Here is a 21,292-nt window from a genome sequence, read left to right as displayed (position 1 = left end):
ATCACATATGTAGTATTTTACCTAATATCTATTATTCAGTGATAAGAGAATAAAGATACATCATATTAAATTGCCTAGTGAAGTCTAATGTGAATTTTCATTATTGTGCTGCAGGTGGTCAAAGGATGAGAAAGATAATTTATACTGGTACTATGTACAGAGTGCAAGGAGTTCTGACCCCTTTGGAAAGATGAAAGAAATGTATAATGAAAATGGATCTATCAACAAAACAAAAATTGGTGTAAGACAAACAACAATTTTGCCCTCATATAAAATCATCTCCTTTTTTTTACATTAGTTCATATTATTACAAATGTAAATGTTAGTTAAAGATGAGAATCTAGTATAGTTCAAATAATTAACTGGAAATAAAGTTTTTGACAGGGCTGTTATCTTAAGCATAACCTTTCCATAAGAGCAGAGAGAGAGAATTTTTTCAGTACATTGTAAAAAAAGGACACATTGTCACATCAAATATTTTTTAGATATCAAGCTTTGCAAATTATTATTACATGAATTTTATTTTTGGCTACAACATAAATTAAACAGGAAAGAAATGGAGGTTAATTCAGCTTACTGAATATTAATCATAATTTACAGGTTGCAAAATACTTCAACAGATGAAGTGCAAGTAATTTTTGTGTCAGTAAAGATCAATGCTTAGTGTCAATCATATTCCCTGTTACCCACTGATGTGGACAATATACAGGAGGGATCACATTTATTGTCTAATTTTGAATTTCATCATTAGCTCTAGGGAATTAGTATGTTCCTGCTAGTTATTTCTTCTCCTTTCATTAACATACTTGGTTGAAATGTAGAAATGGATTTTTGATAGAATTGGAAAATAACAGCCAACCAGTTTTCAGAATTAAAGGTTTATTAACCTTTTACCATGGTTTCCACAAATATAAATTTGTCTTCTTCAGAAATATAGTAGACATCTAAAATCATGTATTGACATAAATGGATGTTGAAGCTACAAGGCTAATAAATAAATCATGTCTGTAGAGTGTAGAATGTGTAGCACAATATGGGTAATTTTTCTTGAATAGTCACGACATTTAGTCAGTGACCTAGAAAGTGCCCTCCAAAAATACATCAGGTTTACATTTCCCTCTGGTTTGAACTTTGGAAATTGATTAGGAAAACTTGTTCCATTTCCCAGTTGCAATTCCTCAATTAGCTCTCCTGACAATCTGCTATTGCCCAGTAGTTTTCATTTATTCATCTCCTCTTTCATTTTCGTGAGCTCATCCGAGATTTTCACTAATTCCTCCCCAAGCCTATCTGAGAGAACTGCATACTGTGTTGTACTGACAGTTGATTCAACTTTCGTTAGTACCTTCTGTTCTATGAAGTCAGTTACATGATCCTGTAAACTAGCAAAGGTGGAAGTAGAAATAATCCTTAAAACGGATTCCTTGGTTTGTCCTTGTACTGTCAATCTCTATTGTGTGTCAGAGATTTGTTGCTCTTCCATAAAATCTTGCATTCCTCACGTCATTATTTACCTCATGAAATTGTTCATCAACCTTCTCTTTTACTTGATTGCACTGTTTATGTATCTTGTCGTGTTACTCCCCAGTTAACGTCTTTTTTACAGTTTTCAACTTAGTAATTTTAGCATTTATCTCTTTCTCCTCTTGTCAAGATGCCCTAATGTTTTTCTCTAAACTTGTTTTCATGTCACCAAACTTGCTTAATAAGTTAGTAACACATGAAGTTTTAGCTTCTATAGTTGATATTGCATTCTCTAAATCCGCTATAGTGTTATTCAAATCCTGTAACCACTCAGGGACATTTGTTGCTACACCTCTGGTAACCATTGGCATGCACTAACAAAATCACTGTCACACAATTCTAATTTGATGTTTATTTCTGCAGCACCACAAAGACTCAGTATATAACCAACAATAGAAAACTTTGGTCACGAGCATGAAATACATTGCGAATACATTAAATGTATTTCATAAAGGCTCTAGTCACCGAAGTACCTGTTCGTTTGGACGTGCATGCATGTCCACTTGAACTTTGCATCATAATCAGAATAACACAGGCACTGCAATATCGTATTTTCTTGCACGATGGGGTTCTGTGGTCCCCAGTGAAACTCTGAGGTGGGATGGCATTTTCATGGAATAACTTTCCCAGTGAGCAGGTGTCTCCATCATGTGGGCAGGAATCCATGTGCCTACCACCCCTGCCTTTGCAGATACACTACATCCACTTTTGCTCCCATGACATGCATAAGAGAAACAAAATTTACCACACAATGTGAGGCCCAAAACAAATACTTAATTACTAAAATAACAAAAATGCTTCTTCAACGTCATAACTCTCCTTCTTCGGTTAGAGAGAAGAGTGATTAACACACACACACACACACACACACACACACACACACACACACACACACACACACACACACCACGTTCCCCAAAGTGATATGTTACACCTCAATGGCCAGCCATAGGCTGTGTGACAGGTTACCTGTGGTTACGTGGCAGCAGGTGTCATAGTGTAGGCATTTATGATACCACATTTCTACCCATCATATGCTTTACTGTGGTGGTGTACTAAGTGGGGCCACAGCAATGATGAGGGGGCCAAGCTGGAGGCAGAGAGATGAGGTCAGACTAGGAGCTGGATACAGACATGACTGACTCGCATTCCAGCATTTGCTGCATGGGCCCCCAGAAAAACTGGAAGGAAAACCAGAGGCAGAATGCAGCTCCTGCCCATCCTGGCATGGACAATCCTGCAGTGGCATAGGCAAGTCTAGGTCCAAGGGATCTTAGTAAATGCTGGTGAAGAGGATGGTGATTCAGGCTGGGACAGCAGGAGGAGCAGCATCCATGGCATCAATTGCAGCTGCAACTGCACTGCAAGTGGCCACAGTACCATAGGCTGCAATGTGAGGGGACATGATGCCTGTGGCTGCAGTGGTGGAGGGAGTGGTCACTGTTCCACTTCACCATTAGACTTAAGTGAGAAAGGTGCTGTTCTGATGTGTGTGATGCTGTTGGCCTTGCAGAAAGCCACATATTCTTTTGAAGTCAGTTGTGAGCCATTATGAGATACAATAGTAGTTGATAATCCTTCTTGGCAGAATATAGATGCTAGAGCCCAGATCATGCTGGCCAACACTTTGGAATGCAGAGGGACCACAAAAGGAAATTTGAAAAAAGTGTCCACCATGATAAGCCATCGCGAATCCCAAAATAGCCCTGCAAGATTGTCGGTGCCACTTGAAAACCTTTTAGCATGGAGCAGGCAGGTTCCCATCACATTCTTGGCAATGCATGATCATGTGTTCAATATCTTTGTCCATCTCCAGCCAGGTGCAGTATTGCCTGGCCAACTGCTTTTAACAGATGATGCCTCAAAGTCCTTTATGAAGTAAGTCCAAAACCTGCTGCTGCAAAGATACCAGGATCAGCACTTGGGTCTGGAATACAACCCCATTTTGGACCAAAAGGCAATCTACTGGGAAAACCAACGTAAAAGGAGCTGAAGGGTACTGCCCTACCCTGTGGACCTGGTGATTTGATAGTGGTCAGTCAGAGAGGTAACCACGGTGGTTTCATCGGTCTGTTCAATATAAAAGCAAGCACCCTCAGAAGAATCAAACACAGCATCTGATTCGACAAGAAGGTGAGATAAAGTATTTGTATTGGTATGGCATGCCGCTGGGTGTTAAAGTATTTTATAAGTGTAATTGGCCAGGGTAAGCACCCAATGTTGGAGATTTTGTGCCATCTGGATGGACACAGGTTTGGCTCAATGGAATTGACTGGAGAGGGGCTTGTAGTCCATCCAGCAGAAAAAAATTTCCATACATAAAGATACTGATGAAACTTGGAAATGCCTTAAATGATTGCCAAGTATTCCTTCTCTTGTTGATTGTAATTAAACTGAGATGTGTTGAGAAATTTCAATAAAAAAGCAATTGGATGGTCTATGGCATTGATATCATGGATCATCGTAACTAAGCAAGATTTTTTTTATTTTTTTAATGCATGGAAAGCCTTTACTTGCTGAGACAATGAGGCAAAAGAGACATTCTTCTCTCTAAAAGCTAATAACGGGGTCACGAACTGAGCAGCATTAGGGATGAAGCGAAGATGTTATGAGATCTTGCCAAGGACAGCCTGGAGTTCCCCAAGATTCTTCAGAGGTGGGAGCTTCCAAATAGCCTCCAAGTGTCTGGTGAAAGGTTGATACCACAGTAGTCAATGATGTGGCTGATGTATTCGATTTGGGCACATGAAAATTCATATTTCTCCTGGTTGCATCAGAGTCCTGCATCTGTGAGGGTTTCGAAGAGACAGACTAGGTTCTGCTCCTCTTGAGTCCTGCCTGAGGTGATGATATCATTCACACAACTGGAGCAAGAGTGGATCTTCAGTGACAGTCGCTCTAAAAACTGTTGGAAGATGGCTGGAGTGGAATTGCTGCCACACTGGAACAGCCCAATATAAGTGTTGATGATGAGGAAAGATTTTGTTGCATTATCCATAAGGAGTTGCAAGTAGGTGTACTTGAGATCGATCTTTGAGTAGAACATGGCCCTTTGTAATTTATCCATTAAGTTTAGGGGGCAAGGGAGAGGGTACAAATCCACATCAGACTGTGCATTGACAGTGGAATTAAAATCTGCACAAAGACGTAGTTGTCTATTGGGCTTTCTGATGATGACAAGGGGTGATACCCATTGACTGGTGGTGGCTGGCATGTATATATCTCAACTCTGCCTCAACTTCCTCCTGAATGGTGTAGGGGGACACCTCTTGCTTTGATGAATCACAGGTGGGCTGTATCTTTCAAGATAATGTGGGCAAAAAAGTCTTTTGCCTTACCCAAAGAGTCCTCAAAAAGCTGACTACATTTGTCACAGAGCTACATGATGCTGTTGTGGAGACTGTGGGAATTGATCATTGCTATATTATCTGGGATTTGGAGGCCAAAAATATTAAAGATATCGAGACCAGATATTTTAGGACTGTTGTAAGAGTGAAGTACGTGACTGGAATTACATTTCTTGTAGATCTGCACTACATCTGTAGAGGACATGTGCCCAGGAAGGTGATGTGGTCCCCATTGTATGTAGTGGGAGCCTGTTTTGAGGTTCAAGCTGTGAGTAGCCAAGCTATTTCAGACATGCACCTATTGATAATGTACCAGAAGCCCCAGTATCCAGCTGGAATTGGACATCCTGGTTCTGAATACGCAGCAGAATGAAAAGTTTCTGTGGCTCACATACAAGCACCAAGGGATATTGAGAGTGACTGATAGCCTAGGATGATTCCTGCACAGTGGAACTGCTGTAAAAGGTTTGAACCAGGAATGACTCATCACAAACCAACTGGTTCAGGAGTTCGACGTCATTGACATCGACCTGATGGACACCATGGCTTCAGAACTGAGGGTGGCTGTGTTAACATACACATCCTGTAATATGTTTGAGCAAAAAAGCATTTGATTTGGCAGATGTAGCACTGAGGGCAGGATTGCAATTTGTCACTGTTATGCAGCCGTTGCAGGTCTGCCATAGGTTGTTTATGGTGCCCAGCAGAGGCAGAACCCCTATGTGGAGAAGACCAATGGGTCTCAATAGCGCGCATCACAGGCGGCAACATTTCCAGCTCTGCAGTATCAAACAATTTGTGTGCCTTGATTATATGAATTACATCCTCAAGGGGTCCAGTAGTTTGAGGAATTCTGCCCAAAGTTGTGAATCAGTAACATTTTGAACAGGAATGTTCCACGACTTGGTATATGCATACAGTTTACATCAGGGACATACTAATTTGTAGGTGCAAGTCAAGCCCCAAAACTCCATGAGCCACTCTTGATGGAACATGGCAATTTGGAACTTCATGTGAAAGAACTAATACCATGCAACAGTAAGCACTACCTGGGAGTCTTGAAGAGCAATCAAAAAGAAGCTTTCCCCCAAAATGTAAAGCTCAGCACCATCTGCTCCAGAAATCAATCAAAAATTGTACAATGATACCCCATTGGAGATGATTGGACTCAGAATTGGAAAGCAAGGATGTGCCTATACAACAACCAGCCTCTGACACCAATAATTTGTTGTAGCCATGAATGATGGAACAACATATAACAGAAAGTGTGAGTAATCAATGGGGTTTATTCCTCTACAAGTAAAGACAGGAAAACTGAATAGAGCAACACTTCAATAACTGAACTAGCATTGCCTCTGGTATGGTGGTCAGCAAGATCTATGGATGAACCAAATGGCTTGACTGTCAAGTAGAAATAATTCCTGTATAGTCTAGTCCCAGGATAGACGATAGTCCAGACGAGGGCAAACAGAATGATGTGGCATCTAGTTTTTAGCAACCGTGAAATCCAAGACAGTACTGCTGAGTGAGGTACTGTGCACATTTATAAAGCCCTGGCAGTGTAGGAATTTGCGTGGCATCAATGAGTTGACAGTGGTGTAGCAAAGCGTGATTGGTGTAATACTGGCATGCAGCTATTTGACATGGGTGCACTGGAGGCAGCTACGTGCATGGGCCATGTCTGCGCAGTCCAGCTGGAAGGCAGTGCATGTGACCCAGGCATGGGTGGCTGTAGGCCATGTGACTTGTGACCTGCGACCACATGGTGGCAGGTGCCATGGTGTAGGCATTGATGATACCACATTATCATATAATACACTCCTGGAAATTGAAATAAGAACACCGTGAATTCATTGTCCCAGGAAGGGGAAACTTTATTGACACATTCCTGGGGTCAGATACATCACATGATCACACTGACAGAACCACAGGCACATAGACACAGGCAACAGAGCATGCACAATGTCGGCACTAGTACAGTGTATATCCACCTTTCGCAGCAATGCAGGCTGCTATTCTCCCATGGAGACGATCGTAGAGATGCTGGATGTAGCCCTGTGGAACGGCTTGCCATGCCATTTCCACCTGGCGCCTCAGTTGGACCAGCGTTCGTGCTGGACGTGCAGACCGCGTGAGACGACGCTTCATCCAGTCCCAAACATGCTCAATGGGGGACAGATCCGGAGATCTTGCTGGCCAGGGTAGTTGACTTACACCTTCTAGAGCACGTTGGGTGGCACGGGATACATGCGGACGTGCATTGTCCTGTTGGAACAGCAAGTTCCCTTGCCGGTCTAGGAATGGTAGAACGATGGGTTCGATGACGGTTTGGATGTACCGTGCACTATTCAGTGTCCCCTCGACGATCACCAGTGGTGTACGGCCAGTGTAGGAGATCGCTTCCCACACCATGATGCCGGGTGTTGGCCCTGTGTGCCTCGGTCGTATGCAGTCCTGATTGTGGCGCTCACCTGCACGGCGCCAAACACGCATACGACCATCATTGGCACCAAGGCAGAAGCGACTCTCATCGCTGAAGACGACACGTCTCCATTCGTCCCTCCATTCACGCCTGTTGCGACACCACTGGAGGCGGGCTGCACGATGTTGGGGCGTGAGCGGAAGACGGCCTAACGGTGTGCGGAACCGTAGCCCAGCTTCATGGAGACGGTTGCGAATGGTCCACGCCGATACCCCAGGAGCAACAGTGTCCCTAATTTGCTGGGAAGTGGCGGTGCGGTCCCCTACGGCACTGCGTAGGATCCTACGGTCTTGGCGTGCATCCGTGCGTTGCTGCGGTCCGGTCCCAGGTCGACGGGCACGTGCACCTTCCGCCGACCACTGGCGACAACATCGATGTACTGTGGAGACCTCACGCCCCACGTGTTGAGCAATTCGGCGGTACGTCCACCCGGCCCCTCGCATGCCCACTATACGCCCTCGCTCAAAGTCCGTCAACTGCACATACGGTTCACGTCCACGCTGTCGCGGCATGCTACCAGTGTTAAAGACTGCGATGGAGCTCCGTATGCCACGGCAAACTGGCTGACACTGACAGCGGCGGTGCACAAATGCTGCACAGCTAGCGCCATTCGACGGCCAACACCGCGGTTCCTGGTGTGTCCGCTGTGCCGTGCGTGTGATCATTGCTTGTACAGCCCTCTCGCAGTGTCCGGAGCAAGTATGGTGGGTCTGACACACCGGTGTCAATGTGTTCTTTTTTCCATTTCCAGGAGTGTATAAATGTAAGGGCTATGGAGTCATTAGAAATCATTGGTGAAAGCCTGAGACTGTAGAAATAATGGATTTGTTTGTGATAAAATACTGCTGGTCATTATTTTTCTTCAGTATCCTGTGCGACACTTTTCAGAAATAATTTCCATTATCAAATGTGTTTTTCATGTGTTATAGCTTTTATGTGTGATGTTTGTGATATGTGAGCTTCTCCTTTATTCTAGTGCCTTTATTGTGTTTATACATTACAGTAAAGGCACCAGAATACTGCAGCAGCTCACATATCACAAACATCACACATAAAATCTATAACACACAGTATGCACTTGATAGTGGGAATTATTTCCTGAAATACATTGTATAGGAAATAAATAGAGGAAAATAAATGTCATTTATAACAAACAAAACCACTGATGGAAGTGAAACGTGAGTGACAAGATTTGCCGACAAGAAGATAGAACCTTTTTAAAATTGTGATATTGAAGAATGCTGAGGATTTGAAGGGTGGCTAGGATAATTAAGAAAGATGTACTGAATTGAACTAGGGAGAAAATTGTGGCACAACTTGACTAAAATAAGGGACTGAGTGATGGAGATAAGTGTATGTGCATGGTAGGGGAGGGGGGAGAGGTGGTTTGGAGTATTGACAAATGTTAGTTTCATCTGTATTCACACTTTCCACTTTTGTATTTACACATGACCATCCCAGTAAATTATGTTGACACAGCACAGGAAAAATAATCAGATAATGAGATCCGGTAATGTGAGTAGACATTTCTTAGAATCCATGATGAATCTTTCACTTTGTGATGGAATGTGTGATGTTTCAAAATTTTCTGGAAGATTAAAACTGTGAGTTGGACCAGGATTCAAACACAGAAACTTGCCAGTTGTGGGCAATTCTCTTACTGAGTGAGCTATCCACACAATAAAGATCATGTTCGAGGTGCATTTCCTGCCATTATCAAAAGTAGCACACACTCCACCGTAGAGTCAGATTCATTCTGGAAATAATCCTCATGGCTGTGGCTAAGCCATTTTTCCACATTATGCTTTCTCCCAGGAGTGTCACTCCAGCCTCTGTGAAGTTCAGAAAGTATGAGAAAACTATTGGCAGAAACAAAGCTGAGAAGACAGGTCATGAGCCATGTGGTCAGTAAGAGAAATGACTATGAAAAGCAAGGTCCTGCTTTCAGGATGGAGTCTGGCTCACAGTTTTAATCTGCCAAAAAAATTTTTAGTAAAATTTTCTGTTTTATTCTCAGAGAATACAGTTTCTTTGGAGGAACATCAGCATTTATAGTTTTTATGATGCTGTTTTGTACCCTGAAAAGCACTTTTGGCAATGAGTCCAGTGTTAGATCTTTTTGAGGACAAGTGAAGGATGAAACTCTTAAGTATAATGTTCTACTGTTCATATTATCCTCCTCTCTCAACAAGGAATACAAGAAACGAAGGATGAAAATACACTGGGTGAACTTTACCTCAAGTATTACAATAAAGGAACAGTGTCCTTGTAAGCACACACTTTGTTTCATTGGGCTAGTTTTTACAAGGTGTGTTAGAAAAGTAATGAGACTGATTTTTTTTACCTACCAAAGTTTTTAGTTTTTTCAAACAACAACATTGTCTCCTTCAAAGTAGTTCCCTTCGGCAGCTACACATCAGTGGAGTTGTTATTCCAGTCTTGGTAGCAGCACTGAAAGGCTTCAACTGGTAGGCCTTTAACGTGCCAGTCACATTCTTTTGAATGTTCTCGAGTCCCAAAATACCTCATTTTAAGACATTTTTCAGTTTTGGGAAAAGAAAATGTCACAAGGTCTCATATTAGGTGAATAGGAGGGGGGCAGGGGGCTGTGGAACAGCAGTAATGTCTTTTGAGGTAAAAAAAAGTCCATGAGGTGTTTTTATGATGCAGCATCCCCTAGTCTGCAGTGTGAACTCTCAATCAATTGAACCTTTTAAATCAACATTGTCTTGATTTTGGGTTTGCTCATTCAAGCTTTATGGTTGAGGAGATGTCTCAGTGTGCCACTCCTCACTTCACTGCTTTGTCTCTAGATTGTACTAAAATCCAGAATTCATCATATCACTGAACCATTTGCGGTCATTGGCAATCTTCCAAAGAGGATCAACGCACAGGTTTCTTTGATAGTCCTTTTGCTCGGCTGTGAGATTTTTTGGCACCATTTTGGGACAAACTTTCACATGTTATTGTTAAACATCGGCCTGATCTCAAAAGTGCACTCACATTTTTGATGATGTTTTCATTGAGTTTTGAAATTAAACTTCTCCCTGAGTGAGGTTCACTTTGTTCTTGGCCTTCCAAAAATAATATTTGCCAGTGAAAAACTTGTGCTTTTGATAAGGAATGTTCCCCATAGATCTGTTTCAACTTTTCAAAGGATGCATGAGCAGATTGCTGAAGTTTAACACAAAACTTGATTACAAAATGTTGTTCTAAATTCCTCTGTTCCATTTTTTGTAACACGCAGCAAAAACACAATGTCACTGATGGTGCTTTCAAAAATCACAGATGGCTGTACAGAGCTGAAACTACGCCTGAACATCTGGAAGAAATGAACACAGTTAGAACAAAACAGAATTGCCAGGTTGCTTGCAGTGTCAGCATCAGTAGTTTTCTCATACACCTTGAATGTAGTTTTACACAGAATAGCTGTCTACATACTGAAAACTGATTAATATATGTTAGAGTTTAGGTGAATTCATACTTCCAAGTTCAGATATTGTATAAATTGTGGAAGTGAATAATAAGGTAGTCTTTTACTTTGTTTTTGAATAACTGAACATTTTCAGTTTCTTTTCTGGTGATTAGTGTGTTCCTGTGCACTAGAATATAAAACTCCATCCTGAACTTAAAAGCCAAAAAGCCATAGGGAGAGGATGAAATTCAGATCTTTTACATTGTTTATGTTTTAAAAGGTAATTTAATAGTATAAACAATTGATTAGCTCAAATAACTCTTTTGACAGTTACATATTGCATCATAAAATACCTGCAGTCCTATTTCAATTTTTCGTTTCCTCTCGCAAAACAACTGATTCATTCTTTTGCGTGTGTGTGTTAGTTTTTATAGTTATAAACACAGCACTAATGTTTATAATGCTGCATAATCTGTTACTATTTTTATGAGAATCCTAGAAATATTTCTTTTACGAAAAGCTATCCAATTTTTGTCCCCAGATAATACAACAGCTGCTTACTCAGGATATAATTACACAGAAGCAGTTTGATGATTTCATGAAAGCAGAGCATGAGGTAAGTAAATGAACATGATAAACAGTAAAATAAATATTTTGCATTAGTACTATACATTTTTATATGAGTATTGAATAAGTGACATTGTTATAAAAACTCCCAGTATTGAACAACTGAGGACTGCTCGAGACAAATAAGGACCAAGCTGTTTGGAGTTATTTTTAGATTTTACATCAGATTTGTTATTATTAGCTTCTTTCCTATGTCATATTTATTGATAACTTTGGTACAGTAAGTAGTCCCATGAGACTGTAACAGAGTTCAGTTCAATCTTTTTTATAAGGAGGATCCAAAATATCAGATAGAACATCAATGGGAAGGCAAATATAAAACTTAGATTTCTTAGATTTGTTAGAAGGAGTGTGATGCTTTTGCAAAGAGAACTGCATACCTATTTTAGAGCACTGCACCAGTGTTTGGCATCTTTATAAAGTGTGCATGATAAGACATTGAACAAATTCAGAAATGTGCTTCTAGGATCATAGTAGAGCAGTGTAGCCTATATGAAATTGTGGCAGAGAAGCTCAGGCAGTTTAATTGAGGATATTTACAAGAAAACCTATATTATTCTCTCATAACCTTGATGACTACATTGAGAGAACCACTGTTTAATAAAAAGTGTACAGTAGTTCTGCTGCCTCCATTGTATATCTTTTGTGGGGTTCATGAGAATAATATGAGAGAAATTAGGATCCGTAGAGAGACATATACATAATCATGTTTCCCTTGCTCAGTATGCAAATGGAATAGGATAGAAAGTCACATATACTGCCACATCTTTGTATCATACATCATTATGTAGTGGCTATAATTACAAGTTGGTAACATATGGATAACTGATTATATTTCTGCCTCCTGCAATCAACATTTGACATTTGTGTTTTCTAGAAGGTGCTGAGACTTATTTATTTATGGAATACTGCAGCTTACTAGAACATTCTTTATATTTATAAACAGGGGCACTTTCTGCTGATACATGCAGTTCAGTTCCATGTATACCTTTTGAGTGTGATCAATAAATGTGCACTTAGTGTGAAGTTTTGACAGTGTTTATGAAAGGGATAGATTGCTACTCACCATGTAGAAGAGATGTTGACTCACAGGCAGGGGCAATAAAAAGACTGCTAAACATGTAAACCTTGGGCCAAAAGGCCTTCTGCTAAAGTAGACAACACACACACAAGCACACACACACACACACACACACACACACACACACACACACACACACACACACACACACATTCACGCAAGCACAGATCACACGTATATATGACCACTGTCTCTGGGCATGTGTGAGTTATGCTTGCCAGAGTGTGTTTGTTGTCTGCTTTAGAAGTAGGCCTTTTGGACTAAAGCTCACATGTTTAGCATTATTTTTATTGTGGCTGTCTGCAATTCAGTATCTCCCCTGCATGGTAAGTAGTAATATATCCCTTCCATAATATTGTTATTATTCCATCCTGGATTTTCCATTGTTCAATTTGAAGTTTTAGGCCTTGTGATGATGCAGCTTTTTGTAACTGGTACTTGATTTCAGATTCTGCACACATAGTTTGGTGGAAGAGCTGGGTATCGCAAACATCAACATTGCCATCGCACCCATAACAGTATGGGGAAGCTGTCATCTTCATGGACAGGAACTAGAATACAAACAGCACATTCCTCCTAGATTCTACATTGTCAAGGTACCAATGGACACTAAAGCATAAGTGAGTCAGGTGTCCAGCTGTATTTTTGGAAGATGCTGCCCAGGATCCAACAAAATGGCTAAAGAAATTCTCTTTGTTTGCTAGATACAGTAGATAGGATGTGTCTCACATATATTTTTGCTTGATTGATACAACACAGCAATGGTTTGAGAACAACAAAGAGAAGCTTAAGAACTTGGAGAGGTCAGCATTGCTCAAAAACAACTGACAAATAGAGCCCAGTGCCAGGGGGAGACAACACAGTACTATATACAAAGTGTTGTGGCACTATGTATCACACAGTGAATGAGAATATGAGGAAAGCCGACTAAATTTCATGTCTGTGAAGGATGTCTATCAAATACTTCTTTTGAAGGATGTCACCACAAGAGAGGCTTTCATTAAATGGTTCCAGAACTTTGAGACAATGCACCAGGTAAATATGATGAAAGAGGTTTGAAAGGCTTCAAAATGTCGTAGTGATGGCTGTCATGAATGATCATCAAGATATTGCATAGCTCATACAGGAAATAGTAAAAGAAGATGGGTTTATGACATCTGTTACTGTCAAATTCCAGAGAGCCAGAAATACCAGTGTTAACTATTGAGCCCAGCAAAAAGGAAATACAATCATTAATTCAAACATAGGTTTGTCTGTCATTGGCATCAATCTCTACAAGACAAACCAACAATGAGAAATTAAATCACAAACCCTGGACTTCTACCAGCTCCATTCCCACTCCAGGCTGGACTACGCTTACCAAACACCATTGACAATAGGCAACCAGCAGGGCCCCAGACCTTGGACCCCCCCATCTGGGCAAAGCACCCACGGGAAACCATGGAAAACTGAGAGTGAGGTCAGCCAACCTGGCTTCCACTACACAACATCCTAGTTCCTCAACAACATAGAGAAAAGGACTACAGGATATTATTCCATTGTGAATGTCCTGCACATGCCACACACTACTAGGAAGAAAGAAGACTGTTCAACACTGCAAGATGTAAAGAACAGGGCAGTTCTACACTCATCATACAACTGCAGATGATGCCAATTTGTGGGACAAAGCTAATAGCTGTACCCTGATCAAGGTCATTGTCCAGTGTGCCGCAGTCATTCTGTATTGCCATTCATAGGTGTCATCAGTTTTAATAGACATCAAAACCAGGAATATTAAACAAGCCAGCCATCTATGGAGGTGAACCCATGGTGCACAAAAATCCTCCATAGATAACCATTGACAAGGCATCAGGAAATGAAACTGATGTTGTCACTAATGATCAAGTTGTCTAGATGGTAGTCATTGTCTGTGCTATCAAATGTTTATTGTCTTATGTTTGGAGATCCAAAAGCTCAATGTTGCAAATGGAAAATACTTCCAGCCAATGGGGACCTATATTGTGGGAATAGTGGTCAATGAAAGAATGCAGTGCTTTGAATTTGTCATTTTCTCAGAATGTAACTGCAGTGTTATACTTGGATGGGCTTTATGCGGGTACCACAATCATTCATAAGCTGTGGAAGAGTGGAGCTCCAGATTAGTGAAGTTATTTTGACAAGATTCTTTGTGATTGTCTACCACTTTGGACTGAACTATAGTCAACCATCTGGATGCTTTGTTAGACTGTTATACTCTAGACAAGTTCAAAAAGATACTCAGCCTCAAAAAAGTGATGATCATCTTCATTACAAGTGGACAAGGAGAGCTCTTGACCACCATTTGCCATAAACAGTAGCAACTCACCTCTAAGTGTGTGTGCAAGGGGTAGGCAAAACTGTCCTCCTGGTAGATCCACATAATGCCTTTAATGAAGAATCATATTAAGGTATCACTACCGACTAACTGTTGCAAGAATCTTCTACACAGCCAACTTGAGGAATAATGTTGGCACATGTTAGCCATTATGTGTCAGTTTTTGGTCACATTCAACTCCGGAGAGAAGACAAGGCAATCCACACAACCCAGAGTGAAATGCCATCTTGACACTGGTCTCTCAATTAAATGGCGCTAATTTGGGTTGTGTCCAGCTGAACAGTGGTTAATTCGAAAGGAAATGGAGAAGGTGCTGCCAGTACAATGTCATTCATTCATTTTGTGCTTTTGAAGAAGGAAGGTGGCACATAGTGTTTCTGTATTGATCACCTGGGCTGAACAAAATCACTAAAAGTGATGCAAAGTAATTGCAATGAATTGATGACACCTTGGACTGTAGGAAGAGAGTGAAGTAGATATGCAGACTGGCTAGTGGCTGATCAAGTTTGGAGAAGACGCCTGGGAAAAAAACAATTTTCAAAACACCTAATGGTTTTGATAAGTTAAAAGTTATGCTGTTTGGTTTAACGCATCTTTGAATGCATAATGGACAGACTGCTTAGAAATCTTAAATGGACAGAGTGTCTTTTGCTGCCAGGATGACATTCTGTTTCCTCAAAAACATCTGAAGAGCATTTGAGACATTTGAAAACTGTTCATGACACATGTCTGCACCTAAATTCAAAAATATGCCCCTTTGGTCCACAAGGGAACAAATTCGTGGGGCACGCAGTTACCAGATATATAGTGCATCCGTTCTGACAAAAAATGTGAGGCATAACATATTTTGCAACTCCTCTGAACATTTGTGATGTGAGAGGCTTCCTTGGAATATACTCCTATTACAGAGGATTTCTGAAGAATTTCTTTTGCAAGGCCCTGCCACTGTAAGAACTGCTGCAGGGAGCTACCAAATATTCTTGAAGCTAAGAGCAATAAAGATCTTTCTGTGTCCTGAAGGAGGTACTGACATCTTCACAAGTGCTAGCAATTTTTGGTGAGAATGCTGAGACGAAACTACAAACTGAGGCTAGTAGTTTTGAGATGAGTGCAGTTCTTACGCAAATACAGGGTGGAACTGATAAAGTGATCCCATGATTCCTTATGCCTCCTGAATACTCTCCAAGTCCCACTAGAATTATTCTCAGACTGAGAAAGAGTATCTTTCGGTATGGGTAATCAATAAATTACAACCCTATTTATGTGGCAGACCATTCAAAGTAATGACTGCCCACCATTCTTTGAGCTAGGTGATGAGCTTGAAATATCAATCAGCACAACTGGCAAGATGGGAGACATAACCAGATTTTCTGTAGAAGATTTGATATTGAAGTATGGAGTACCTTGTATACTGACCCTGCCTAGGATTATTACACATGTGAAATCTGGCCAACAATCTCAAGGTGGAAGAGGAATTTGACTTCCCAATTGCAGAGAGAGTGGAAGACCCATCAAAATATATCAGGTAATGACTGTACACCACTTTAGGTGAGGCTACCAAAGCCTTCTGTTTCTCCATGTCAGGGATGTTCTGAACTTATCTTCTTGGGCTAACAGCCTCAGTTGTGTAACTGGACGAACACTAACCATCCCAAAGAATTTTCCTTTTAAATCAAAGAATGGATCACACAATTGAATTATCAAATTGAGATTGCCTCAGGGGGACAATCTCCTGTCAACCAAAGTTGACCCATGCAGCAGGTGTTTGTATTCCGGGAGATCAGCTGAAAAGTGGGTAAAGGAAGAGTCAGAGCTCCCAAAGCCCTTGAAAAATTTAAAATTAAAAGTATTTTGAAGTGGAGACCATAAATGTACGGACAATGACCAAGACTATGAAATGGGACCTCCTCTTTATAGATAAAAAATGATTTACATAAACATGCTGCAGTCAAAACTCATTGAAATAGTAACAGTTCAGATGTTCAGATGGATGGTTTAACTTTGGTAGTTAACTTTTTCTTCCTCAATATCCAGGAATTCTTCATAAGAATAGGATTTGGATATATATTCCATTCGGTGTGCTAAATGTATTGAGTGAAAGATACACCTTTATACATTTTATTATTTAAAGCGACACAAGTGGTCCATTGCTAATATTAGATCAACAGTGAAACCTGAATGCCACAAATGCCACTCTTATATATATTTTCAAATAATTACTTGGCTGTTATTATTATAAATTTTAGATATTATAGTTAAAAATTACCATGTCATGTTAATCTGACATCTGTACAATTTTATCAATATTATCAGTTTTTTTTTTCTTTTACCCAGGAAGTACCTTTTGATCACTAAATGTACTGTACATTACTGTAACTGTGCCAAAGTATAGCACATTTATATGGACAATGTTCAGACAGACTATTATGATAGTTATATGTTCTACATTTGGTGGATCATATTTGACGAACATGTTTTTTTTATCCATTGATGTACACTGTTATTCTCCTGTGAAGGCAGGTGTAATAACAGAAACTGGTAGAGAATATACATACAATTGCTTTCAAAAAATTTAACACATGTAGACAGTCACCTACAAAAAGTTTTATATTGAAAAAAGTTTGTAAGTTGTCTGAGAATATCAGCTTAAGAATATATGGTAAAAATTTCAACAAACAACCATGAAGGGAAATTTTCAACAATCGGTATTTTTCCTACTGAGAAATCATGATCTTTCTGGGTTTTCTCAGGAACCATCCATGAACAAATGGTGCTTTTATAAGCCTCCTAAGGTCCCTCTAGACCACACTTAATGCAAAAGAACCAATTGATTTGCTCAATTTGCCTGAACTGGAGGAAATGTGTAATGTTTAAGTTTTGACTCTGTGTTGTAGGATATAGGTATAAAAATGGCTGCTATGCCAAGGGCTATGCAAATCACTTGACCCCTTATGTTTGTGATCAATGGAACCCAAGATACAATACCTGAAAAATCACATTCTCGCATGTGGCCTTTTGGGACACATTGGTACCATGCAAGTCATGTATGGACTGGTAAAAACAATATCCACATATGCAGAGATCAGATACTTTAAGGCAACAATGAGAAATGTGGTATTACATGCAGCTGAGGCAGTAACACTAAGAATAAATTGTGCTGAACAACTAGAGAAAGAAGAGAGAGAAATACTGGGCCCTAAAAGATTTTGTGAGAAAGCACAAAGTCAGTATAGAGAATTCAAGCTGAAAAGGCAAGGTTTGTCAGACATGTAATCAGGATGAGTATGGATAAAATCATGAAAAAAGTATGGGAAACAATGGGGAGGACAAGAGGAAAGATAGGAACCAAGTCAGTTGGTGAACTCTGGAAGGATTGACCAGAATTTGAGGTCAATTTGGAAGAAAAGGAAAATCAGAGAAGCGAGTGCAGACTGACACATATGCCAGAGATCGATGACAAAGAATGATACAGGAAAAGGATAGAATGTCACTAGTGGAGCAGACAGAAGAAGAGGATACTGAATATCTTCCAAGGAGGAAGAGGTGGTGGGAGGAGAAGAGGAAAATGCAATCCATGAAGTGGCTGCCCATAGTCGTGTCCTACTGAGGACGATAATGCAAGAAGAAAAAAAAATGCTCTTTGGTCCTACAAAAATGTTTCAGCCAAGACTGGTGTCAGAAGTAATCTCACAATACAACAGTGTCCACAGGGTGACAACTGCCTGCCTAGCACCCACAGACTAGCAACTTTAGAGATATTAATTAGACATTATCAGGTATCAGATGTATTCAGTATGTGTTGATATTGAACAAAGAGACTGGGATACATTATTACCTGTTGTGACAGAATGCAGCAAAGCAAGACATTGTAGATTTCACATGTTTTTTCCTGATCCGTGGTTAAGAGGCTAAGACGAAGATGAAGAAAATGCTTCCTGCTCAGCCTGACAATGTTCTGAATGATTCTTTAGTTTAAAAATTTTTAATCAATTTCTGGAAACTATGAACTGAATTGTTCCTCAATATAGTCCAAAGGAACCTGAAAAATAAATAAATAAATAAATAAATAGAATACATCAAACAGTTCATGACTGGAATCTAAGAAGCAAGGACATTGAACACCCAGGGTCAGTACCACAAATGTTATAAACACGGATCAATAAGCTTCAATCCAGGTGACATAGTATGGATTTTTATACATGTGCAGAATGTTAGACTATCAGAAAATAAAGTAAAACACTGCTTTGCCTGTGTCACATTTCTTAGAAAGACACGGTTGATGATCCTATATTGTTGAAAGCTCGTCCATATGCTTCACATGAAGCCCTATCATAGTACATTATGGGTTTCCAATACAAAGGTCATAAAGACTAACCCAACATTTTAATGCCTGAATTGAAGTAATTCCTTTTAATAATTGCAATCCCCATGAGAATGTGACAACATGACTAGAATGTGAATATTTATCACAACCTCCACCTGAAGGACCACTAACGACAGCTCTGAGAAGCTCTAGTTTACTCTGAAACAGCAATCCTGCACTGTGTGCTTTGTGGTGTAATGGTTGTAGTTGCTACCTGGAAAAGTGCAGGTCACTGGTTTGATCCCCAACTTATGCAATTGTTTGTAATTTGAAGTATGTGGTTTCTAGAAGGTTCTGGAACTTGCTTACGTGTGTGATCAGCAAATGTTCTTTCAGTGTGATGTCTTGTTGATGATTCGACTCTCATAACTGATAGTTGATTGTGGATTCTACGCAACAATACTGATATGACGTAGAAAGTTTGTAGGGTTTCCACAAAGCCTTATTCCAAGACAGTGGTGCAATGCATACAACAAAAATTGTTCCTTCATACTTTTTACTGTACCTCTCATGCTTCTACTGTCAATATTTAAAATTTTTTAAAAATATTGGCCTCTATAACTGCTTAATGTGGAAGACTACTGAACTCTTTATGTTAATATTTTAATCTGAACATCTTTACTTTGTTGTTGTCTTACAGCTGTTAGGTGCATTGTTTCAGAGCTGCAAACCAGTAGTAGATAATAGTGACATTGAATTTTGAACTGTCAGCTTCTGTTTCAGACTCAGTTATGGAAAACATGACAAAGCTCACCAAAATTTCTGAAATTTGCGTTTTTGCTCATTCTTGCTCTAACTCGGATAATGAAATCCCTACAATTTGTCAGTTGTTTACTATTTAATATGCACAGTTACCTATATTCAGTAACTGTTCTTAATTTCAGGTTACAAATGAAGTAAAACAAACAGCTCATAACAATGCAGAACTTGTTACCTCCAAAGCAGTTAATAGCAGTAGAACAATATGGGAAAAGGAAGAAGCGACTGGTTTAGACTTCAGACTGACTGCAGATGTTGATGACAGAGTTACATCACTTAAAGGTTTGTTGTTTTTCTTGTAGATATAAAAAAAATCAAACTAAAATAATGGAATAATAGAAATATCAGGATGAAAATAATAAATAAAAAGGAGAAAAGCCAAGTACTTGCTTTGGCTAGTTGATGACTGGCTCATAGATGCACAAAACAGTACAGAGGCTTAGCCAACTTTTGAGCTACTTTTTGTTCTAGTGTAAGTACACATAACCATTCCCACAAGTGGTATGTATCAGTATCTGTGTGCTTGTGGTGAGAATATCTATTTCAATTAGAAAAAGACCTTTAAATTGAAACCTTGTAACTCCTCTGTAATGTTAGGTGAGTCTGTGAGCCATGCACTGATAAACAAGATGTGAGCAGTTGACTTCCTTTATTTTACAAATTTTTCATTAAAAAGTCCAATGATAATTTTACCTTCATACAGGTAGAAGGTCAGTAACCCCAGATTTTTTTAAAATTACAGATCATCTGTTAAAGGAAAATAAGGGAAATGGGTTAAAATGGCTTCAGAAAGTTCTTATTGACATCTGTCACATAAAACTTGCAACAGAGAATCATCAGATGGACAATGAAAAGGTTATTCTGGAACCTGTGGCCTACTATTGTTCATGTAAGTTAAATGATGTTCAAATATATGAACTTATTTTATTAACAGCTTGTGAGCGCTGTGGGAATCGTTTTATTCGTCACTCCTTCTTCTTCTTCTTCTTCTTCTTCTTCTTCTTCTTCTTCTTCTTACATATCTAGGATCACTATGATGTCTTCCCTCATGTATCAGCTCAGTGTGTTAAAAATGCTCAGAATCACAGTCTGTAGAATACTGCATTGTCTAGTGCTTGGACTGCAGTGTCATATTAGTTGACATGGAAATGTAAAAGCTAGTAATTTTCACATTTTACATGCCATTACCAGGAATTATTTCAAATGTTATCATTAACTTTGTAGAGGATTAAAATTTCCTAATAGAACTAGGAAGACATTGTATGTTGATGGTACACCACCATCTTTACATGAAATTGTTACACAGAAGAAATTCTGATCATTTGTAAATGGTTTAAGTGG

The 21,292-nt window shown here is 39.7% G+C and overlaps 1 protein-coding gene across 2 annotated transcripts in view; it reads left to right on the top strand.

Moving 5' to 3' along the window:
* The window catches only part of LOC124775108 (protein timeless), a 384,357-nt gene that overhangs the window by 320,265 nt on the left and 42,800 nt on the right, over positions 1-21,292 (top strand). For both annotated transcript variants that reach the window (XM_047249934.1, XM_047249936.1), the window contains 4 exons: positions 115-241; positions 11,310-11,384; positions 20,077-20,233; positions 20,694-20,840. In XM_047249934.1, coding sequence (XP_047105890.1) covers positions 115-241; positions 11,310-11,384; positions 20,077-20,233; positions 20,694-20,840 — 506 coding nt within the window. The remainder of the gene's footprint in view (positions 1-114; positions 242-11,309; positions 11,385-20,076; positions 20,234-20,693; positions 20,841-21,292) is intronic.

Source organism: Schistocerca piceifrons, chromosome 2, assembly GCF_021461385.2.
Source record: "Schistocerca piceifrons isolate TAMUIC-IGC-003096 chromosome 2, iqSchPice1.1, whole genome shotgun sequence".
In the NCBI taxonomy this organism is placed as follows: domain Eukaryota; kingdom Metazoa; phylum Arthropoda; class Insecta; order Orthoptera; family Acrididae; genus Schistocerca; species Schistocerca piceifrons.
This window is presented reverse-complemented; position numbering and strand designations above follow the sequence as displayed.